Genomic DNA, 24,912 nt, shown 5'->3' with positions numbered 1-24,912 from the left:
CACGACCCAACCCCGTAGGCCGCGACTAGTGTCCGTGCTGGACACCTGAACGTACCCAATAACCCAAACCAGCATATAGGCAGAATATTTAAATGTAAAAGTCAATTGGCGTTATTAATTATCACAGATTAACGGATAAAGCACAAGGAAGCCGATCAGGCTGTCACAGATTATACCAACCCAAATCATATGCAGAACCCACATGTATGTCTACAGACCTCTACAGAACACATCAGAATCATAAGACGGGACAGGGCCCCGTCATACCCCTGAACAACATACAAATGTACCATAGCAAGGACTGTACCAAACATAGGCTCCGAACAATAGAGCACTCCAAGATGGCAGAATATAGTCCTAAACATGCGGATCAGCAAATCTGTAGTTTGTACCTGCGCGGCATGAAAACGCAGCCCCCGAAGAAAGGGGGTCAGTACGAAATATGTACTGAGTATGTAAAGCATGGAACGTAGTAAACAAAGTCATAATCGAAGCAGACGATACAGAAAATGAACGGAATATCCAGATTAGCAAAGATGCTGATCATAAAGCATAAATAGTATTTGCAGAAAACGTATGTCATACCTGGTCCCACTACGGGACAAAATCATAACCGAAACAGAACGTATAGAAAAGTGAGTGTGATATCCAGAGTATCAAATGCATATTTTCAAAACATGAAGAGTGTGTACAGAAACATATGCCATATCATATCCGGCCCCTGCCAAGGGACTCGGCAGACAGAACGTGGCCACCCCCCGACGCTGGTGCCACAACACATAAGGATCAGAAAAGAGGAATAACCCCGTAACATAGCATAACATATCAAATGGCCATATCAGATCATATCATATCATGTCAGAATAGTGTACATGGCACATCATACTCCACAACCCATGTACATATATACCTGCACCCTCACATCGAGGCACGGCGAACAATGCAGTGGAAGACGCTTGAGAACATATCCTGGCCCGGGCTCAGTGTGGGAAACATTGAGGCATCCACGAATGGAGTAGTGAGAAACTAAATGCAATAAAATACCATGTATACTTCCAGAGACTCAATGAGGCATATCGAGTGACAAGTCAAAACAATGAAATCGGACGAAATCATAGTAAGTAAACTTCGGATGTCATAATGGGTTACGGAGGCATAATCTTGCTGAGATCATTTCCAAGATCCAAAACAGTTTATAAGACTTAACGGAGTATTTAAAACAATTCTTTAGATAATAGTTAGAGGAGTAGTTAAGACATTTCCTTTAAAGCAGCTCGAAGACAAGTCATAAATACAAAAGGGGTAAAATCGGAAATAGTGGGCCCACCTCGGGACAAACGAAGCGGTGGGCTCAAATTACGTATTTTAAGCTTGTGGGGTCACCTATAGAGGTACTAGGGACATTTCATAACTTTCTAAACAATTTGTGAAAGTTTGCCTAATTCTTCCAACAAAGCATACCTAAAAGGTTCAATTCTATTGAATGAAAAAGTGACAATTTCAAACGCGGATTCCGATGGACAGAATATATTCCGGGGCTCAAATCCGATCCTAGTACACCTAGGACATGCCAAAAGAAGAATCGGGATAACTTTACATACCTTATATGCTCTTTACGCCTTTCCAAATTCAATTCCCGTTTCGCCCAAAATCTGCAATTGGTCACATTTACCAATTCTCAATTTCCAATCTTTAAGTATTCAATCTTTATTCATAATTGCCTACAGAAATTTGGGCAGCATCTCCCCTATACATATATCATCCCCGAGAATTTAACTCGGCCAAAACAATCAACAACAACCCAACAACAACACCAACAACGACAACAATCAATATAGGACACAATATAACACAACTAGTCTTCTTTCCGACATAATGCAAGAACTTTCATTCCGACTTCCCATTTCCAAACCAATCTCAATGTTTTCATATTCATTATTAATATAGATTATCACAATATAATTTGGAAGCATTTCATATCATTTCCACAAAATATTCACAAGATATACAAAATATACAAACTTTCCACCAAAGTCATAATTCATCCAAAACTTCTAATATTCAACCTACATATCCATAACATATTTTCATCTTCCAATTTCATCAACCATAATCATAATTCACATCTTAACAACTTCATTTCCATAATATCACAAAATCATTCTAAAGTGACATAATCTTCTACATTCCAACTTCAACCAAAATTCATTCAACTTTCATTCCCAATATAATTTTCACCATAACCACAACTAAAATACAACATAAAATTCAACTCATATATGTATACAACATACATACACTCACGGCTACATATATATATATATATATATATATATATATATATATATATATATATATATATATATATATATATATATATATATATATATATATATATATATATATATATATACACTTTGTAAACTTCCATATTTCCATAGTTTCTACTCATTTCCATATACTACAACACAAACAAACCTTCATAACATAATAAAAAGGTATGAATTCCTACCTTTTTCTCCAATCTTCTTCACTTGTCCAAAGTGTGAGATTGATGAAACTAATGCTCAATCTTCCAAAACAACTACACCAAGTTGTAGAGGGACCTTGAATTAGTAGGAATTCAACAAGAATATAATTTTAGAGTCAAGATTTTTTTGAGGGTGATTTTTCTATGGCCAACCCGAAATGGCTCTTATGTTTGCTCTTGGATTTTCTTCTTTCTCTTCTTTCTTTGTTTCTTGAAACTTCTATTAGATAGTGACCATTTATAATTAATTAGCACATGGAAATATTCATTAAAACCATGGGTTGGGCCTCACTTGTCCGGCCACCCCTTAAACATTGGGCCTAAATTTTCATTTTATTTTTTTGGGTCAACTCGGTTGATCCCGAGTTGGGCCTAGCCCACTGACCTTTCGACCTTAAAACGTTCATATCTCCTTGTACCGACATCACCTAGGAACCCACAACCTATGGATAGAAAGCTAATTCAATTATCTACAACTTCTATTTCATGGTATCTTTCCAAATTTCAAACTTATAATACCGGTGCCCCTCAAAGTCAGGTCACCCGAAAACGTTTTCTTAAAAATATTCGTTTGGAGGGCTTCCACTTTGATTTGGCCCAAGGGTACTTCATGAGTTGTGTTTAACTTTACATATGTGATTCATATGACTTTTCAGATGTTCCAACAAAAAAAAAATCTCGGTGTGTGGGCCCCACCCCAGTAAATAATCCGACGTTAAAAAATACGGGATATAACACGAGGTACTGACGTTGAAGTTGTACTCCGATATCTTCGATAAATCCTTGTTGCCGGCAGAGCTTCCGGCATCGTTCCTGAACGAGAGACCCCGACTGTTCGACGGGCGCTCGACCCGTTTATTACCCCGACCAGAGAAATGGCTTGGGCTGACCCTTGACTTCTCCGATCTAAATCTTGGCTTCTCCGAATGGGAGTATGGCTGATACCTTTCCCTCGACGACTCGGCCTTCGTCTCGTAACCTTTCCTTGGTCTCTCGAAACTTTTGTTCACATTTAACGGCCCCGGGGGAAGTTCGAAATTGATCATCCTCCACCCGAATCTTCGACTCGTATCGGTTATGGACATCAGCCCAGGTCACAGCCTCGTACTCGAGCAAACTTTCCTTTAATTTGAACGAAGCCGTTGAGCTCTGAACATTGAGCCCCTTTGTGAAAACTTGTGCAGCCCATTCTTCTGGGATCGGGGGGAGCTCCAATCGTTCCCTTTGGAATCGGTTGACAAATTCACGTATTAATTTATCGTCTCTCTGGGTTATGCGGAAGATATCCGCCTTACGGGCCTGCACCTTCTTGGCACCGGCGTGAGCTTTTACGAAGGCATCAGCGAGCATTTCGAATGAGGTGATCGAATGCTCGGGTAGATGGTCGTACCATGTCAGCGCCCCTTTTGACAAAGTTTCCCCGAACTTCTTCAGCAATACCGATTCAATTTCGTCTTCCTCCATATCATTGCCTTTTATAGCGCAGGTGTACGAGGTCACGTGCTCGTGCGAGTCCGTTGTGCCGTCGTATTTCTGGATATCCGACATTTTAAACCTCTTCAGGATTAATTTCGGGGCTGCACTTGGAGGAAAAGGCCTTTGGATGTACCTCTTCGAGTCCGGCCCCTTCAGTAAAGGCGGAGCCCCCGAGATCTGATCCACCCGAGAGTTGTACGTTTCGACCCTCTTTTCGGTCGAGTCTACCCGCTTTGCCAAAGTTTCGAGCATTTTTAGAACCTCGGTGGAGGAGCCAGCTCCGGATCCATTGCTCTCAATAACACGTGCCTCATCCCTTCTAGGTTCAGCGACACCGCTCGTCTTCTCCGGGGTCGTTGTATCCCCTCGGGTTTGCAACTGGTCAATTACGATCCCTTGTTCGGCAATCGCCGCTCGCTGTTCCTCCAACATTTCAAAGATCAAACGTAAGTCAATATTGTCATTAGGTGCATCCGGTTCTTCCAGCCCAGTGTCATAGACAAAGTAACGGATTTGTGGGTATTTAGAGGATCAGTGGCCGGCAAGGTGGCATTCTCCTGGTCCACGGTGTTTTGACGGTTGAGGCCCTTCCTCGAATTAACGGGGTTAGGATCAGTGGGGTTTGGTAATCCTCGTGGACCGCTGCCTTCATTTTCAGCCACGATCTCGTTGTTGTTGACGTGACCAGATTGCCCACTGTCAGCCATTTGGTCCGTTTTTTCTGTGACGAGAAGAAGATGTTTTTGGTTTTGATAGGTGTAGAGATCAAAGATCAAAGACCATTATTATCCTAGCCCCACGGTGGGCGCCAAATTGTTTACCCCGAATTTGAATAATCAATTAAATTTGTGGGTGAGGTATAGGATATGTGGTTATGCCTTGAATCCCTTTGATAGAGAAAAGAAATGTATGAATGTATTATGAAGAAGCAACTAATAATTGGTGGTTTGTTATGGATGCGAGTGTTTGCTAATATATATGTGTTATTTGATTGAAGAAATGTAATAGAGGTGGACACAATGAATTCGGATTGCACACGATAATGAGAGAGATTTGCATATATTTCTAATACAAAAGAGTGTTCTTGATATTAAGGAGCCAACCCTTTAAGAGGGGGACAATGCCCCTTATTTATAGTAGTGCCCCATAGACTTCATACAACATGAACAATAAAATAACAATAAAAAAAACTCTGAGTTGGATTAGGTTGGCCGTACGGTCTGACACCCTTACGATTGGCAGTTGAGCATGGCAGGACGTTATCGACGCGTGGCAATGGCCCAACGGATCTCCCAGACCAACGGCCACGAACAAACGGACTAACGACAACAACCACCTCGGCCGTGAAGGAAACAGGACCAAATGATGCCCCGACCTTGCCCCGGTTCGGGCATTCCTCCGGTCCAGGACGAAAATCCTTATGCACGTTCTTGTCCCTTTCTTCCCTCGGTTCCGGGTCTCCCCGGTTCAACGCATATCCGATTTTTACCGTATACATCCTCCACCGTTAAAGTTGATCAAGATGGAGGTCAACTTTAACGGTGAAGGGGTATATTTGTACCCAAAATATAACGGTAGAGATATATTTGGCCCTTTTCCGAAATTCGAAACACACTTGTTCAAACTTGCAATAAGGACAATTTTAATGTTGTTTTCCTTAACCTAACTAAGTAGGCGTTTGGCCATCAATTTTCAAACCATGCTTTCAAACCAGCGTTTGGTCATCAATTTTCAGTCATGGTTTGAAACCATGGTTTGAACCCAAATCATCCAAAAAGCATGATTTGGGGTTTGAAATCATAGTTTCAACTTTTTTAAATATAAAATTTAACCCATAAGTTAATATTTTGTAAAAAAAAGACCCATAAGTTGGTAAATATTTTTAACAATTACCCGCATCAATCATTTACCAATCTCATTAACTTCCACCAACCTTTATTTATGTCTACCAACCTTTAATTTATGTGGGAAGATTATATTAAATAGTAGTTACATTACTATTCATGTTAAATTTTCAATTTTATTGAAGTAAAGTTTGATTAATTGATGTTGCATTTTTTTTTAGAAAAGTCTTCTAGTAGTGTACTAATTTTGTTATAAACTATGATTTGCTCATTTGGTAGATTGTATAAGAATTGAGAATGTTTTAATAGTTTTCACAATTTGTGAGATTTTTATGTCTGTAAGAGAAAATACAACTTAAAATATTCAAATTGTATGTCCAAACATGATTTGAAACCATGTTTTGAAACCAAACCACGGCAAACCATGTCCAATAAGGGGCCTAAAAATACAGTTTTTTGTAAAAAGGTGGCTGCAGCTTAAATGGTGATGTGCCAATAGGCTATGGGTGAAATTACCTTTTAGAAAAAAGAAAAAAAACCTTAAAAGGCTTGTTGGTTACTTGTTCTTGCTCACCCCTCACAACCGGATATCGGAAAATGGAAGCAAGTGCAAGGGTGAAGAGCAAAAAGAAGAAGAAGACAACAGCAGAATCGCTTAGCCATGATGTTCTCTGTATTATCTTCTCCTTTCTCGACTTAGTCCAGCTCATTCGCTGCTCCGCCGTTTCTACCTCTTGGTACCATACCACCTCATTTTACCATTTATTTGACCTAACTACAGCCCTTGTGTTTGTCTGATGATAACAATTGCATACATTTTGTTCTGCTATACTCCCTCCTTCCCAATTTACTAGTTCAAAAATAAAGAGAGTGTATAATGTACTCCTCTGTAACACTTTCCTTTTTAGTTTCTATGTCACTTTTCTATATTTAAAAATATTTACAACCATACAGATATCTAAGAACCCCAAATTTTGGATGTCTTCTTTTCTTTTTTAAATTTTGTGTCTAGTCAAATGGTGTCACATAAATTGGGACACAGGGAATACTAAAATGTCCATTACTCTAAACCTTCAGATGTTTGAATTGTGAACTTACTAAATATAGAAATAGTCGCTCTTTTTGGGACAGACAAAAAATGAAAGTAAGACAATTAAATTAGGACGGAAGGAGTATTACATTGCTTAAGCCAATTACTGACTGACTTCCTTATATTGCCCTTGCTATGTCCTGTGAAGGAGTAAAGCCGTCAACAAATTGAAGTTACATCAAACAGAATACTTCAAGCAGCATCATAGTGATCCTAATGGACTAAGTGATGCATCTTTCTCGGAGAGATCATTGAGTGAACAAGCGGAGCAGCTAGCTATGGAACGACATAGACTGGCATTACAAAGAGGTCCTGCTAATGTTTTTCAGTGGAAAGGTCATTCTGTTGGGTAAGCATTAGAATATCTATTTCTATTTTGTTTCGTTTTCCGTTGCAAACTTAAATATTGGTGATTCATTTTACCCATGATCATTTATTTGAATATTTTGGTGATCAATATTGAGACTGGAATAATTATGTGTTTTTTCAAAAGAAAAATTTCAAACTGGAATGAAGTTCACTTGGTACAAAGACATTGCTAGAAGTTCTAGACCTTGTAGTTTCGAAGTTGAGGAGTTAAAATGAAGACAATCTGATGAGATTTCAGCTACATAGAAACAAAAGAAGATACCTGTTCAATTTGAAAAATAGCTTTCTTAACTGAAAAATGAAAAATAGCTCAAATTAAGCGGCTTTACATTATAATATCCTTTAACATGAAAATCTTGCATTAGAAATCTACAATTTCTACGGTATTTGCTTTTGGTATCACCAAATCATCAGCTTATCATTCGCTGGATCGAATATCATATGACTTAGCATTTGACTGTTAATTTGTCAGTGATTTAGATGTCAATTTCGACCAGCTTAAATCTCATCACACTCATTACATCCTCTCCGTTTTGTCTGATTCCATTGTCCTGACTTCCATTGCGATATTACATTGATTTCCTAGATATAATCCGAATCTCCAGATAGAAAAAAATGTTCCCTTGTAGTCACCGTTGTAGAGTTTTCTTAATATAAGCAGTTCAATCCTTCTAGTGTAGCCTATTCTCTTCCAGTATTAAACTGATATATTCATATTTAATGTCGAATATACAAGACAGAGTTTCCCCTAATAAAAAGATTTATTGAAGGATATGGAAAAATGAGGAAAAACTAATAATGTCTGTCCAGCTAGTTCTTTTTCTCTCTCCTTTTCTTTTTTGGTAGTCTGGTCACTTTCTTTCACACTTCCAGAAATACCAATCGAACTTCAATTTCCTCCTGATCCACATAAGGTTAGCCAAGATTTTGAAAATGGCACCATAATAATAATTGTTTCTAATTTGGCATTAAACCTACACATTGTGCATTTTATATGATCTTCTCTCTAACTTCAGTTTCTACTAGGGTTAATCAGTGCAGAATGAAGATGGGGAAAGTCCTTACTGGTGTGGGTGACAAGGTGGGTAACTTTTTACTGTAAAGAAATATAGGAGCTAAAATTTCTTATTGGTTTCTTTCCTTTAGCTGGAAAGTGCAAAATCTTACTACATTACCTACTAGGAAAATCATGTATGTTATCCATTTTCTCCCAGTTAGTTCTAGGAGATAACTTGCGAACCTTTCTTAGTGATCATAATTCAGAACTTGTTGATGTGGGAAGCATGCTGAAGATGACATGCTTAACAACAACAACAACAACATACCTAGTATATTCCCATACATGGGGTCTGGGGAAGGTGGGTGTATGCAGACCTTACCCCTACCTTTGTGGGGTAGAGAGGCTGTTTCCGATAGACCCTCGGCTCAGAAGAAGACATGCTTCTGGTTAGATAAATTAAAATGGTTATTATTTACTGTAGTTCCTTGTCCTTCAATTTCTGCTATTATTTACTGTCTCTTGTTCTTTGCTTAGCATATTGTTTTTTTGCAGTAATTGTCCATTTTTCTTATTTGACCTTCTTTATTTTGAGCCGAGGGTCTATCGGAAACAGCCTCTCTGCCCTCCCCAGACCTCACTTTGTGGGACTACACTGGGTATGTTGTTGTTGTTAATCATGGAAAGTCTCGGAGTTATTACGTAGTTATATTGCAATAATACATGCAAATCAGTATGATTTCATTGGAACTGCCTCTCTCCATTTCATCAAATCCTACTCCTTTTTTGGACCTTATGCTGCTCCTAAATATCGTCCGTGACTTTTTTTTTTTTTCCTTCTAAGATACTTTAAATTCTGCTAAAGTTACCAGTTTCAAAAATAAAATAAAATAAATAAATAAATAAAAAAAATTCTGCAGTTGAAATTAGTTTGAATTTCTGATGAAAGAAATCCCTATCATACATTATGCTTGTTTTATGTGCACTTGTTAGATTGCCCCTTATTGCGTATGTTTGATTGGCAGAGTCCCATAGATTTTCTTTGCTCTTCTGTTGCCTGCCAATCCTCGTGTAAAGAAGGTTTTACTATAAAGCCTGTGCGCAATGAGCAGCCTGAGAAGCCTGGGATCTCCGTGGGTGCTAGATGATACATATTATTGGGCCTAAGATGCGAAAATTGTTGTTGGTTGTTGTAGAATATTTTTGGAGAAAGCGTAATAGTAGAACTATCACTGATCATGTTTTCTTTTTAATTTCGCAGAAATGAGTAGGTATTTCCCTTTCTTGAGTTGATTATGAATCGGTTATTTTTTTACTAGTGTCATTGTTTCTCTGAAGTACTACCAAATCAATTCCTATCGTGTATCATTTTACTCATTAATTGTATATTTCTCCCAGAAAAATATGATGTTGGCTGCTAGTCTTTTCTCATTGACCACATGTCTCTCTTGTTTACATTAAATAGGACATGGTTTGAAATTTACATTCTACACTCCTTGTAATCCAGGTCATGCGTCTCTGGTCTGCAGAAAACTGCAAATGTTTGGATGAATATTCCCTTGTTGATAGAGCCCCTTTAATTGATTTTGATTTTGACGAGGGCAAGGTGAGTTCAAGATACTATATATTTGTTGTACATTGGATGGTAAGATTAGTTATAATACTTAAGTTTGAATATTATAGTACTAAATTTTATGTATCTTAAATTTTCGTATTTTGTGCATTTCTTCGTTTCAAGGAAGTGTGCACTTCACTTCACGCTTTTCACTTCAAGCCCTATCGGTCTTGTTGCTTTTTTTGCGCTTTTCTCTTATAAAATCATTCACAATAAGGGGATGAAGAGTGCAAAGGAGTCTACCAAGATGTCCTCATTAGACAACACCATGAGAGAAATAAAAATAAGAAGTGAGAGCTCATTCTTTTAGGTCAATTAACACTATCACAGAAAACAATAATTTTACCACTGCAATACCGAGGAAGTGAGGAACTATTTTTTCAAGCTTTTGCATGCATTTATCTTCGAATCCTCTAGCATTATTCTTATCAATACATTGTGCAACCACAGGCACTGCACATTTTCATGAAGCTTTCCCTTAATTGGCCCCAAAGCCATAAATTTTCATAAGAAATAGCTCATTTATATTCTAGGAGAGACACAGGTTTGTCCTGATTGCAGTTTCCGTTGCAAAAGACAAGAGCATAAACAAGTGGGCCTTAGACTCATTGCTACATTTGCTCATTTGACACCAATTACAAGATGGAGTATATCTTTTTTGGCCTTATTAACCATGTCTGACATACACATTTTGTATTTGATATTGGAAATGTTTCTCTACAGGTTGTTGGTTTGGTTGGCACCCGTATATGCATCTGGAATCGGACGGAGACAAGAAATGTATTTTCCTCACGTGAAAACTTATTTACAAAGTGCCTCTGTATGCGGTGTGTAACCTCTTTGTTTTTCAACTTTTTATCCTTAAAAGTTCCAGCAGCAATGTGGGAAGAGGCTATTTCAATGACATTATCTTGTCATTTAATAATTGACTTATCTTTTTTTTTTTTTAATAAGTTAATTGACTTACAGTATTTTAATTTTTCTAGTTTGGCTAAGATCTCAATGTCACCCACATGAAGAAGAATCAAACATTTCCACATGAAGAAGAATCAAATATTACTGAAGAAAGTAGTTTGAACTTCTTTGGGACTTCATTTTGATTAAATGGCACTAAACAGACACTCCCTCAGAATCCTTTGACATTGAGATAAAGGCTTGAGAGGACTAGCATGCATGTCTAAAGTTTTGAATTACTTGATGCTCTCTGTTTTTGTTACTGTTGTAGCTCCATATTTGCATGTCTCTGCTGCTTATGTTGTCCATGTTACAGCTTCTGAAGTTTTTTGTAGTTTGCTGGCTGTAATTTCATTCTTCCTTTCCAGTTATGTAGACCCTGAAGCTGTGATTGGATGTGAGGATGGAAAGGTTCGTGTATTTGACATGTACAGCAGAAAGTGTTCCCAAATAATAAAGTATGGTTCTGTTTCACTACTTACTTTCCATGTTTTGTGCACTAGTCGAGGAAAAAAAAAGGTATAAATCATTTTCTCCTGGATCGTTGCCTCTGTTGCACACATGCACGTAGAAAATAAGCTATTTTGGGATGCTAATCTAAGTTATAATCGCTTTACAGCGAAAATGACATTTATGCTCCTCTCTGGTAATTTTATATGCTAAGCAGAAACCCTTCCCCCTCCTTTCCGCTCTCAGAAAGGCTGCAAGGAATAACAACAACAACATACCCAGTGTAATCCCACAAGTGGGTAGCAAGGTAATAAGATAACCGCGACCAAAGCTCTCAAAAGTTGGGAGGAAACAGGCTTGCAGGCAAAGGACAAGAGCAGATGGAGAATTGTCCCTGCCTGCATCTGGTGGACAATTTCGAAGGAGAGAAATTCCAGATGTTTTGAGAATGTGGAGAATGGGTTGCAGAAGATTAAGCTAAACTTTATCTTGCTTTTGTGTTTTTGGTGCAATCAAATCTACTCAAATGATACTGTCTCTATACAACAACAACAACAACAACCCAGTGAAATCCCACATCGTGGGGTCTGGAGAGGGTAGAGTGTACGCAGACCTTACTCCTACCAAGGTAGGACGGCTGTTTCCGAAAGACCCTCAGCTCAATAAAAGCATAAAAAGAAGTCAGATAAGGTTAAGAGAATCAAAGCGATATGAAATGAAATAATGCAAGCGACACAGATAACACAGGATAATCAAAGCACAGGAAATAACAGATAATAGCAGAAATCTGAGCAGAAGAAATTATATTGCGATAATGCGACTACTAATAAGAACGGAAAACGAGACTATCTACTAGCCTTCTACCCTAATTTGGGTCCTCCAAACCCTCCTATCTAAGGTCATGTCCTCGGTAAGCTGTAGTTGCGCCATGTCGTGTCTAATTACCTCTCCCCAATACTTCTTCGGTCTACCCCTATCTCGTCTGAAACCATCCATGGCCAACCTCTCACACCTCCGCACTGGGGCATCTGTGTCTCTCCTCTTCACATGCCCAAACCATCTCAATCTCTCTTCTCGCATCTTATCTTCCACCGAGGCCACCCCCACCTTATCCCGAATATGCTCATTCCTAATTCTGTCACTCCTAGTGTGGCCACACATCAATCTTAACATTCTCATCTCGGCAACTTTCATCTTTTGGACGTGAGAGATCTTAACCGGCCAACACTCCGCCCCATACAACATAGTCGGTCTAACCACCACTTTGTAGAACTTGCCCTTAAGTTTTGGTGGCACCTTCTTGTCACATAGCACTCCGGAAGCAAGCCTCCATTTCATCCACCCTGCCCCAATACGATGTGTGACATCATCGTCAATCTCCCCGCAGCTTTGCAGAATAGACCCAAGGTACTTGAAACTACTTTTCTTCTGGATGGCCTGGGTACCAAGTCTCACTTCCAAGCCAGCCTCCTGAGGTGCTTCACTGAACTTACACTCCAAGTACTCTGTCTTGGTCCTACTCAGCTTAAACCCTTTAGACTCCAGAGTATGTCTCCAACTCTCCAGCTCAGCGTTAACTCCGCTACGAGTCTCGTCGATCAGGACTATGTCGTCCGCGAACAACATACACCATGGCACTCACCTTGAATTTGCCGTGTCAATTCATCCATCACCAAGGCAAATAAAAACGGACTAAGAGCTGATCCTTGATGCAACCCCATCACAACTGGAAAGTGCTCTGAGTCTCCTCCTACTGTCCTTACCCTGGTTTTGGCTCCCTCATACATGTCCTTGATCACCCTAATGTACGCCACAGGTACACTTTTAGCCTCCAAGCATTTTCATAGGATCTGTCTTGGAACTTTGTCATAAGCCTTTTCTAGGTTGATGAATACCATGTGTAAGTCCTTCTTCCTCTCCCTATACTGCTCCACCAACCTTCTCACAAGATGGATGGCTTCTGTAGTTGAGCGTCCCGGCATGAATCCGAACTGGTTCTCTGAAATAGACACACCTCTCCTCACCCTCATCTCCACCACCCTTTCTCACACTTTCATAGTATGGCTTAGCAGCTTGATACCTCTATAGTTGTTGCAACTCTGGATATCTCCCTTATTTTTGTATAGAGGGATCATTACACTCGCCCTCCATTCTTCGGGCATCAATGCCGTCTTAAAGATGACATTAAACAACCTAGTCAGCCACTCCAAACCTGCCGGGCCCACGCTCTTCCAGAATTCCCCAGGAATCTTGTCAGGTCCGGTCGCTCTTCCCTGCACATCCTACGAACAGCACCCTTAACCTCGTCAACCTTAATACTCCTGCAATACCCAAAATCGTGACGCCTTCCTGTATGTTCTAATTCTCCCAACACAATGTCTCTGTCCCCTTCTTCATTCAAGAGTTTGCAGAAGTATGACTGCCATCTCCGTCTAATGAGAGTCTCCTCTACCAATACTTTGCCATGCTCGTCCTTGATGCACTTTACTTGATCCACATCACGTGCCTTCCTCTCCCTCGCCTTGGCTAGCCTGAACAATTTCTGGTCCCCTCCTTTCTCTTCTAGTTCAGCATACATGCGTTCAAAAGCTGCATTGATGTTTTAGATTCATTATAGAAATAGGACAGTAAGATTTAGAGTTTGTTGTAAATATGGTTTCAGTACTGCCTAATTACTGTTTTGCTACATTTTGAAATATAAAAGATACAGTTACCAGTTTCAAAGAAAAGAAGATAACCGCGGCCAAAGAAACAACAAAATGTAATAGGAATCTAAAAATAAGAAAGTACAAGAATAATGCTAAGACTCCGGGAACGGGATGGAAAGCGGAAAGCGCCCGATTACCCACTACCCTAATTCTCGACCTCCACACCTTCCTATCAAGGGTCATGTTCTCTGTGAGTTGAAGTTGCACCATGTCCTACCTAATCACCCTCCCCATCTCAGCATCCGCATCTCTGCTACTCTCATCTTCTGAACATGGGAGTTTTGACTGGCCAACGCTCCGCCCCATAAAGCATAGTCGGTCTAACCACCACCCTGTAGAACTGGCCTTTAAGTCTTAGCAGCACATTCTTAAAATGCTGTAAGGAATGAAAAGGATAAAAGAAATAGTCCGGAATGAGTATAAGATAGGAAGCTGATGTACCTTCTTCATAATGTGTGTGTTGTCTTTTATCAACAAAACCCAACACTAGAATAAGCAACTCAGCTCAGGGATCCAATCAATATCAGCTAATTAATCCACTTTGAGGAGTCTGGACTCAGGATTTAGGAGGAGAGAAAGGGGTGAGAAGAGCTATTTCTTTTGATAAGGGTGGGAAGATATTTTAAATGCAGTTTCTCATAACCTCTGAATAGACCTGGACACACTAACGGTATTAGTGCCAACAAATGGTGTTTTGTTTCCTCCTTGTCTCCCTAACAGACATGCATAATTGGTGCCTTCTCCTCCCGTCCTGTCTAAACTTGTCTTCTGCAGAGTTTTTTTCTTTCTTCACCCTTCTTTTGATCCGAAAATTGCAGTCAGGACTAATGTGTAACTAACTTGGCTAGTTTTTTGCAGGATGCATCAGGGGCCTGTTACTTGCTTAGCTTTTACTGATGACCAATTGCTTGTTAGCGGTTCCTCTCTTGGCACCCTTTCGCTATCGGATCTTTCTTCCGATCAGCGAGTTGTTCTGCTGGGATCAACCTACTCTGCAGGTTTGTGATATATATCTTGTCAGTTCCACAATACATTGATAACCTATAGAACGACGTCTCTACACCCCGTGCCACTGATTTCTCTTTTCTGAACCCATGACTGCACGAACACTTTGTTCTCTTTTCATTTTTACTTATCTTTTTGTCGTTTTCTTGTTGACAAGTAATGTAATAGATTTCATTAAACTGAAAATGAACCCGCATATATATGTACGGGAAAAGGACCTAGGTCCTTTTGACGTTGTAGGGAATCTATGAAGTCCGCAAAAGATTTGAAATCGTTTTAAAAGTCATGTCACACTAAAAAGGTAAAAACTCCAACTTTGGTAGACATCTAGAGCTTAAGCTAAAAACAACAAAGCTACTATCTTCAAACACCTTGAGCATACTACTGTCTATGTTGCTTGCATCCTCCAAAATGCCACCGCACCCATGTTGGATCTTCCAAAAATGGTGCATTTTTTGAAAGATCCGAGCAACATAGATTTTTGTGGTTGCAGACTGTCCAAAAGATGCAAGATGATGCTGTCTTCCACATAACTTTGAGGTGTTTCCTTTTCTGATAATCATATCGTGAGATGCTTCTTGACTCGTGTCCCTGCCAACCTTGTTACTGCTGACTTCTCAGGCTGACTCATTGTGCCAAATATGTTAAGAAGCATAAAACAAATCTTCCTATATATCTTTGCAGTTCAACAGTACTCCCTCCAGTTCAAAAAGAGTGTCCACTTAGCCTTTATTTTTTTATTCAAAAAGAGTGTCCACTTACCAAATCAAGAAAGAATTAGCCTTTTGCCCTTATTAAGTGTTAAAGTGACCAAATCCCAACCCCTAATTAGTAGTTTAGTCAAATTACCAATTTTGCCTAGGAGTTAGTATTTTTTAAGGGGTGTGCAAATGGCTAAGTGGACACTCTTTTTGATCCGGAGGGAGTAATGATTGGGGGGTGGGGATGTTCCTATTCCTCAGACATATAGGACATTGTTCTGGTTGTAACTCCTCTGAGTACTACCATACATAAGACAAGCCTCATATAAAGGTATGCATTCAAAATATGCTGTTCTAGTGATGGCTTTTCATCCCGAATATTTGCCAAAAGCTGAATGTTGTCAACTGAGTTAACTAGAAACAAGCGGCTTTCTGACAAGCTAACATGTAGATCTGAAGCAACCTCGAAAATTAAAAGCACCACCATAAATGTTGCAGTAATGACTCTCGTTGAATAGTGTGATCATCTCATCTAAAAGTTTTCTAAAAGCTTAAGCTGTCATAGAGAGTACCCATTTTATTAATTATGTCTGCAAACATACCCCTTACATGCGAACCTCCTCTTTTTCTTGGGCCAAGCATGCGGAAATTCTTTTCAATAGTAGGCGGCAGTGAGACTTATGCCCAGAACATCTGCCTATCATATTGACCATATCATCTAAAAGTTTAAGTTGTTAGAGAGAGCACACTTTTAATTATTTAAAACAACTCTTCTGCTCCCACATAACGTTAGTCTGACCCATGATTTGCTGTGACCACTGGGTTTCTCAAGTCATTTTTACCCAGGACAGATCTCCATAACCATTTGAATATCAAGCTTCTGGTGTGTAGGTGTAGGTTCTTTATACTGATCTTGCTTTTTTCTTTTTGGCTTTGTAACTGTAGTCCATCTTACCAGTGAATACGAAGTGTTGTCTTACTAATTAAGGATATCCCTGCTCATTTGTCTAGTTTCTTTTTACCTATGCTGGAAGAGGAGAAACGTAACATAAATTGGGAGGTTGTGTAGGGGATGTATTGTTACTTTATGCTGCAGATGGTACTTTTGTTTCCTAAATGATCCTTTTTGGAAAAATCTAACTAGTGTTATGTTTATAAGCATAACATAAAAAATACTAGTATTTAATTTCAAGGAGAAAATGTTAATCACCGTATTTACCAAGTATTTTGCATTATTCTATTTAATTTTTTTAATAATCGCAGTGTCCGAGCCACATCTTGCCCGCGCCTTGACTAATTTCGGGGCACCTGCTGCCTCCCACTAGCACAGATACCGGATAACTCTGTCCATCAAGGCTTGAACGGATGGAAAGAAATCACTTAGTGCTTGGGATTTGAACCTGAGACCTCATGATTCTCAATATACTTTATTGACCACTAGGCCACACTCTAAAATAAAGTTTATTTCTTTTCTTTTGAGCCGAGGGTCTATCGGAAACAGCCTCTCTACCCCATAGAGGTAGGGGTAAGGTCTGCGTACATTCTACCCTCACCAGACCCAACTTGTGGGACTACACTGGGTATGTTGTTGTTCTTGTTGCTGTTGCTTTATTTTAGACCTTCATACAAAGTATTTTCTGGTTTAGGTTTTTCAAATTGCTGTCTAATCAGCACACTAGTGAAGGCTTCCTAATATCAATCTTTAATAGGAAGTGTGCAAATGCTTTACATGCTTTATGCTAAGTAGATTATCTTGTATGTCCTTTTTAAGAATCTTAATTCTGTTTGTAATCTGAATTCCTATTTGTTCTTCTTTCTCTGCTTCTGAAATCTCTTGCCATAGGGGTCAAAACCTTATGTTCCAACTCTCACTCAATTAGATTATTTTTTGTTCTTCCTTTGAGAATGTTGATTTTCTCTTTTTAATCTGGTTTCTTATTTGTTTTCTCTCTCTGTTTCTGATTTTCTTCTGACAGGTGTCAAGACTTTGTGTTTCAACCCTAGCTCCTATATGCTGTTTGCCGGATCAACTGCTGGAAATGTGTCTTGTTGGGACCTCAGGTTTGAAGAAGTGATTAAAACTTGAACCAACATTCTTCCATGTGTTTTTCACATGACCCAGCCTTTCTGATCTTGTTCCATGCTTTCTGTGCAAGAGTCAGTGTTTTCGATCCTTAGATGGTAGCTTTGTCAATCCTTTTATATGCTGCTGCAGTTGTTAATGGTAAATTAGGGATGTCTCATTTCGTAAAATCTTTCGAGTCTGCTTATGTTTGAGCATGACAAAGTTTCTCAATCCCTACATATAAGTCTCCCCCGGAATTCGTTCAACTTTTAAAATGTCCTTGAGCCGAGGATCTACCGGAAACAGCCTCTCTATACTTCTCAAGGTAAGGGTAAGGTTTGCGTACACTCTACCCTTCCCAGACCCCACTTGTGAGATTACACTGGGTATGTTGTTGTTGATGATGATTTTTAGAAAAAATAATTAAAAAACAAAATAATAACTGTAGTTTCTGTGAGACTTGATTATTATAAATGCCATTTTTGCAACCAGTACAAGATCTCCAGAGATTTCAAATATAGCATTATCATGGGTTGTGGCAATTGCTAATTAGCTAAGCAGGAAAAGGGGAAAAAGGTGAAAAAATAGAGAGAAAAGAATGAAAGAAAGAAAGGGAAAGAAGATTAAAAAAAGAACTTACTATTGCTCTCCGTTGGACTGTTGTCTAACAATGGAATGAGATAAAACGAATACTGGACATATGGTTCTTGAGATTGAGAATGGAGGGCTAAGTTGTTGAAAGGTTCCATCAATCATAATGTTTACATTCCAAAAAACTGCAGGGAACTTGAGCAATCAGCGTGGTGAAAGATAAAACAAATTGGCTTGATTACCTAATGATCCAAGACCACTTGGTGAAACATTCTGTACAAAAGAAGCCAAGGTTGCATGTTTCTTAGATTTTCTGTTCTGAATGCAAACAGTAGTAACTGGTATGTAGGATAAGTAGGCTTAGTGTATGTTCTCTTTGAAATGGAAAGTATCTTTAAGAAAGGAAGGATGGCCGGAATATAGAATTGTTTCAAGGGTATTGTATTGAATTATAAATTTGCGTCACTGAGAGTACAGAGAGGGAAGTGCAATTTTAATTAGGCAGAGACTGGTGGAGAGAGCATTTTGGACCAGTGGGTGGAGTAGTTTCATTCTTGACTGGGATTGCAGCGATGGACCAATATATCCTTCATTCTGAGAGATGGCTGTTTCTTAGGTGAAGAAATTACATGCATAAGTTGAATAGAAAAGGGGGCTGATGTGAGATTTAATGTCTTTTTCGTCTTCAAATCTGAACGTGGACTCTTTTCATCATACATTTAGATGATGAATTGGATTTGTGTAGCAACACCTTGCTGCTATCTGCTCTGATTCAAGAAATTTGTTTTCCTATGTAGTTTATATGGTATTTCTAGTTTCTGATAATTTCAATCCTGAAAATGCTTTATATACAGGAAGACAAACGGAACTCTATGGGATACACGAGTGTCTCCAAATGTTGTTTATTCTATGCATCACCTTAGGAACGACACTTCAACATTGGTAGTTGGTGGAATCGACGGTGTGTTAAGAATTGTGGATCAGGTAACTGGCGAAGTAGTTTCGAGATGCGTAATGGATGATAGTAGCACTATGTTACATCGTTCAACAGAGAGATTTGGAACCCTGCAAATTGAGAAGAGGAAACTGAAAAGGCTGTCTGAAGATGATCGGATTGATCTTATGCCAAGAGCTTCCCGTCCACAAATCACGTGTTTAGCTGTTGGGATGGAGAAAGTTGTTACTACGCATAATGATAAGTATATCAGAGTTTGGAAATTCAAGAATTGAAAAGGATTCTCATACACTACCTGAGAACTCCAGGTATTTGTTGCGGTACTGCCGCACTTCTTTGTAATAGTGCTGTTTTTAACATTATCGTGCTGTTTTTGGCACCTGACACCTCTTTTTTTGTTCGGGTGTGTCTTTATGTGTATTACTGTTTTACATAGATTTTTCTTTTTATTTAAATCTAGCTGTCTCAAATCGATTTGACATGCATATGATTACTTCAAATAGATCCTTCAATATTCTAGAAATTTATTAGAAGTTTGATCATAATTCTTACACTATCCAGTACACTTGCGGGAAGACCATGAGCATGGCCATGTAGTCTAATTGTAGAGGAGGAGATGAGATCTCTTTGTTTAGACAGTAATTTAAGAGATTTTTTAATTTGTAAGGGTGGAGGGGCATATAGTTTGTAAGAAAATATAGCTTTTAGATCTAATACAGTTTCTAAAAATTCGGACTTAATTTCAAAGGAGTGGATTGTAGTATATGTTCCAAAGGCAACTCGATCCCCTAAAAGTATTTTTCCTGTACTTCATTTAATTAACTTTTAATGACACAATATACATACAATATCCTACCTCTAGAGAAATCAAAAAGCCAAAAACGCTGAGGCAATTTCTAGACTAATCCTTGCGGAATGAGATGATTACAATATGACTACAATTCTCTAGCAAAGAATTGAGCTATATTTCTTTCAATGATCATTACGACAAAATCTGTGTCGTTTTTTCTAGTATGTTGGAAATTTGATACGATGCTTGAAGTCTCTCCACATCTTCAGTTTAAAGTTTGAAGTCTCTCCACTTTTCTTTCGAATAAAATGTTTTTTATCACGATCTAAAGATTATTTTTAAGCAAAATAATTTCTTTTATGAGAAAACATTAAACTACTGTCTAAAATTCTGAAAGTTATTTTACGCATTGAACAATAATCTAATATTTTTCTTGAGAAATATATGAATAAGTACTAGATATGAATCTAACACTCAAAAAGAAAAAGAAAATTGACTGTTATGTTTATACAATTTTTTTTTTTTAAAAAAAAAAAAAATGATGCGGGCAAATATCTCTTATTTGGGGGTGGTCTTTAGTTGTTACCCCTCAAATGGCTGGTCTTCAATTTTTGTCCATCGGCATTTTAAGTGGCTGAAAATAATTCTGAGATTCTGGGTTCAAACTTAACAGTGTATAAAAAAATCACAAGGCAAAATTTCATAGCAAATTAGACTTATTCGGGCAAAAGAAAGGCCTAACTTCTATAGAATCCTGTCTTAATTTTAGGGAAGTCTTGCTTTGCATTTTTTTTTTTTTTTTACTAGCAACCCAGAATCTCGAGGTATTTTCGACTGCTTAGGCCAAAAATTAAAGAGCAGTGCGTGTGTAAATCAATTGATCCTTTTGACTGGATTGGGCTGAATGGGTCCATTCCTAAGAGAAAGCCCATTCCCTATCATTTCGTCAGCAGCACTCCCGTTTTGAAGATTAGTGGAAACCCTAACAATCCTGTAAGCTGGATTGAGATTCGAGAAAAATGGTGTGCATACGAAAGGCGACGATAGATGATTTGCTTGCAATGCAAGCATGCAATTTGCTATGCCTACCTGAGAATTACCAGATGAAGTACTACTTTTACCACATACTTTCCTGGCCACAGCTTCTATACGTTGCTGAGGATTACAATGGTAAGATAGTTGGATATGTGTTAGCCAAAATGGAAGAGGAAACTACAGAGTGTCATGGACACATCACTTCCCTTGCTGTTGTAAGGACTCACCGTAAACTTGGTTTGGCTACTAAACTCATGACCGCTGCTCAGAATGCCATGGAACAGGTAATATATAATTTATTTTATTCTGTAATTTAATGTTATTACTAAAGAAAAATTGTGGGAAATTAGATTCATTTGTTAAAAAAAAAGTAAGTGATATTAGGTTGGTAGGAGAGTGTTTCGATAAGTAATTTAGTTTTGGGAATTAGACAGTTAGTTGTATGAAAATGGATATATGTCCCAGTTGTTAACTTGTTAGTCAGAATTAGCTGATTATAATAAACCCTTTATCAATTATTCCCTCCGTTTCAATTTGTTTGTCTTAGTTTGACTTGACACCAAGTTGAAGAAAATAAATGAGACTTTTGAATCTTGTCGTCTTATATGTAATGTACCAAAATGCCGTTTGAAGATGTTGGGTGTAAAGAGTTACTTACTGAATATAGAAAGCGACATTCTTTTTTAAACGGACTATAAAAGGAAAGCAAGACAATCAAATTGAAATGGAGGGAGTATTTAACTCTATAATTTAATATAATTATAAATAAAAGATTTGATGAAGTGCTTTAGTTCCTGATATTGCATTTCTTTAAATTGTTTTAACAAGTGATTAAGTTAGGGGATTGGATTCTTTTGTTTAGAGCATAAATAAGTGATTTGGTTCTGGATATTAGATTGGTAGAAGAGTGTTTTGATAAGTAATTTTGTTTTGGAAATTGATAAGTTCCCTTGTTGAATTATTTAATTATAAAATTTAATGTAATTATAACAAGTAAATTGAGAAACTGCTTTAGTTCCTGATATTACATTTCTTTAATAGAAAACTTGTTTCAACAAGTTATTAAATCTGGAAATTAGATTCATTCGTTAAAAGAATAAAATAAGTAGTATAGTTTTGGAAATTAGATAGTTATTTGTGTGAAAATGGATGTATGGTTCAGTTGTTAACTTGTTAGTCGGAATTGGCTGATTACATTTGATGGTATGAAGATTTTGGTTACCGGTGTCATGCTTGGACCTTTTTATTTTTTCTGTGTGTGTGCTTTGATAGTTTGATTGGGTTAAGCACGAGCCTAATCAAGGCTAAGTTGTAGCTAGTCCAACTCAACGCCTTATGTGCTGTTCAAACTCTGGATTGAAATAAACATGGTAAGCTCAAGGGCAGGCTTGACTAGTTTAACCAAAGAGCTTGATTTTGGCCCCTTTTTATTTGGAGTATTATTATCACAAATCTGGTGTGAACTAGCATAATAAACCAAAGAAAATATGGTTGGTCTGAGATAAATGAGTCCAATAAACCAACAAGAAACTGAACTTTAAAAATGACTGCTGAAAAGGAAGGAAAAGTGTAAACTATGATAACTATCTGCTCTTAAAATTAAAGTAGAACTTAAACCATAAAGACTTTTAGATACTAGCATTTGACCTTAAGCTATTGGGCAACAGCAGTCTAATGCCTCTGAGGGAAACAAAAAGCTGAAGGCTATTGAGAGTCCAAAGGGATAGTGGAAAAGGGACAAGCAATGCCTGAAGCTTGTTGGAAATAACTGGACAGTTGTGCCAATGAGCATGATCTGGTACGAGATTGGAAAAGAAAACAAAGAATGAGTGAACTTGTTCTGCTTGTTTAGTGTTCAAGCAGTAATTGAGCTCAAGCTTGGCCCGATAACAAACAGGCTTGGGTTGAGCTATATTCGTGAACCCCAATCATTTACCCTATTCTTGAATACTGAAAAACTTGATGTGGTGAGACAAGTGGATCAATGCACCAGGTTTCAGTGCAGTGCTCTGAGTCCTGTCTTGTAGGACTGTCATTGGTTTGAAATTATTAGTCTTGATCATTATAATTAGATACCATGAGTTAGGTTTCTATAAGTGTGGGTGTATCTTAATTTTCTGATGTCAGGCAGATTAAGCATTTCCGATTGTCTTAGATTAATGTAGACTAAAATAACACATTGGAGGCAAGAAGCCCATAGGAAATGCGAAAGCTTTAGTTTAGTGCAATATGTGAAAGAAGAGCATTGTGACGAGGCACATTTCAATGAAATTATGTGGATTGTTCCGGAAACTTTTTGTTCCCTTCATCTTTTGTCGATGAGCTTTTAGGTGTTTGGTGCTGGCGCTCTACCAGCAGTTGGAACAGTATTGTTTTATAAAATTATAATTATAATTTTGCGTCCGTCAGTTTGCCATATATTTTGGCAACTGTTATTATATTGTGCCATTAGTTAGCTCCTCCTACCAAAGACCCCCCTCGACACACCCTCTGATCAAAACTAAGGGTGTGTTTGGTGTGAAGCTAAATGATTTTTATGGAGAATGTTTTCCTGGAGAATATTTTTCTTGGAAAATAGGTGGTTTTCTTACTTATATTTTGGTATTTGCTAAGTAAGCAAAAATATATTATCCCTAGAGCATTTATATATAATCTAGGAAAGCACTATGAGGGTGGGGGTGGAGGTGTTGGGAATGGGGGAGGAGACAATGAGCTTGTAATGCCACTTATGGAATTTTTCTCCCCTACTCCCATTATGGAAATCATTTTCCTAATTTTAAGGAACTTGTTTCCTTGAGAAAATGTTTCCAGAACAATTTGACTAACCAAACCCCGGAAATATGTTTTCCTCCGTACCAACACACCCTAAAAGAAGACGAAATTTCAATGGTGGAAGGTCTTGTTTTAGTTTACAACTAATGCTGGTCCTCTTCGAAGCCCAAGTTTTTGGTAGCATGTGAGCATAGTATCAATGTAATTAGGTAACATATTATTGGATTTCTGACTCAATGAGTTATAGTTTTTTGGAACTTTGCTCCTGTGTTCATTAAGTCACTGTTATTCCTTTGTTGATTTTATAATGAGCTTAAAGTTGAAACGAAACAGAATAATCTTTTTAGCATGCAAATTCTTTATCCTGACGCAAAAATGTTCCTCAGTTGGGATGCTACTAACAATAAGGTCCGGTTCTGCTTTTGGTAAAGGTTTTTGGAGCAGAGTATGTCTCTCTGCATGTGAGGAAGAGCAACAGGGCTGCATTTAAGCTGTACACAGAGACATTAGGATATAAGATTCATGATATGGAAGCCAAGTACTATGCAGATGGGGAAGATGCTTATGATATGAGGAAGGAATTGAAGGGCAAGAAGCACCACCAGCACCAGCATCATCACCATCACCACCATGGTGGTGGGTGTTGCTCTGGTGAGGCGAAGGTAGGAGCAAAGGAGGGAGCCGCAGAAGCAAAATCAGCGTGATTGTGGATGTGAAGTTTGGGAATAAGAAATTGTCCCGAGTCAATTTGCTTACAAGAAATACATGTTAGATGTTACTACTGTATGTTTTCTATGTGAAACTACTATGTCTTCGAAGGTTGGAACATTTGTACAACCAATGCCTTTTGTTTTTCTGATATAGTTTTCACCGTTCATATCTGTTCCTGAGGAGGAACCGAAACATGCACTGAAACTGGGGAATTTTTAGTTATCGATAATCATAGTGGAAGACGATTGATGGTA

General features: G+C 38.2%; 2 protein-coding genes across 2 annotated transcripts; both read left to right on the top strand.

Annotated features, from left to right (window-relative positions):
- The first annotated feature begins 6,351 nt into the window (after positions 1-6,351).
- On the top strand, positions 6,352-19,852 carry LOC132644804 (F-box/WD-40 repeat-containing protein At3g52030). Its single transcript, XM_060361417.1, has 9 exons — positions 6,352-6,587; positions 7,089-7,289; positions 8,336-8,390; positions 9,814-9,912; positions 10,645-10,748; positions 11,244-11,333; positions 14,892-15,031; positions 17,716-17,800; positions 19,250-19,852. Exons 1-9 carry the CDS (start codon positions 6,448-6,450, stop codon positions 19,623-19,625), a joined length of 1,290 nt encoding a protein of 429 aa, XP_060217400.1. The 5' UTR covers positions 6,352-6,447; the 3' UTR covers positions 19,626-19,852.
- Positions 19,853-21,068: 1,216 nt separating this feature from the next.
- Positions 21,069-24,912, top strand: LOC132644803 (N-terminal acetyltransferase A complex catalytic subunit NAA10). The gene is made up of 2 exons (XM_060361416.1): positions 21,069-21,459; positions 24,379-24,912. Exons 1-2 carry the CDS (start codon positions 21,160-21,162, stop codon positions 24,649-24,651), a joined length of 573 nt encoding a protein of 190 aa, XP_060217399.1. The 5' UTR covers positions 21,069-21,159; the 3' UTR covers positions 24,652-24,912.

This window comes from Lycium barbarum, chromosome 6 (assembly GCF_019175385.1).
Source record: "Lycium barbarum isolate Lr01 chromosome 6, ASM1917538v2, whole genome shotgun sequence".
NCBI lineage: Eukaryota > Viridiplantae > Streptophyta > Magnoliopsida > Solanales > Solanaceae > Lycium > Lycium barbarum.
Note: the sequence above shows the minus strand (reverse complement) of the source record. Positions and strands in the feature narration are given on the sequence as shown.

What these genes read in the sequence shown, in the direction of transcription:
- LOC132644804 (XM_060361417.1), top strand. Translation starts at nt 6,448, where the DNA reads ATGGAAGCAAGTGCAAGGGTGAAGAGCAAAAAGAAGAAGAAGACAACA. An exon ending in AAGTGTTCCCAAATAATAAA is followed by an intron (nt 11,334 to 14,891) that starts GTATGGTTCTGT and finishes AGTTTTTTGCAG; the next exon opens with GATGCATCAGGGGCCTGTTA. An exon ending in GGGATCAACCTACTCTGCAG is followed by an intron (nt 15,032 to 17,715) that starts GTTTGTGATATA and finishes TTCTTCTGACAG; the next exon opens with GTGTCAAGACTTTGTGTTTC.
- LOC132644803 (XM_060361416.1), top strand. Translation starts at nt 21,160, where the DNA reads ATGGTGTGCATACGAAAGGCGACGATAGATGATTTGCTTGCAATGCAA. An exon ending in CTCAGAATGCCATGGAACAG is followed by an intron (nt 21,460 to 24,378) that starts GTAATATATAAT and finishes CTTTTGGTAAAG; the next exon opens with GTTTTTGGAGCAGAGTATGT.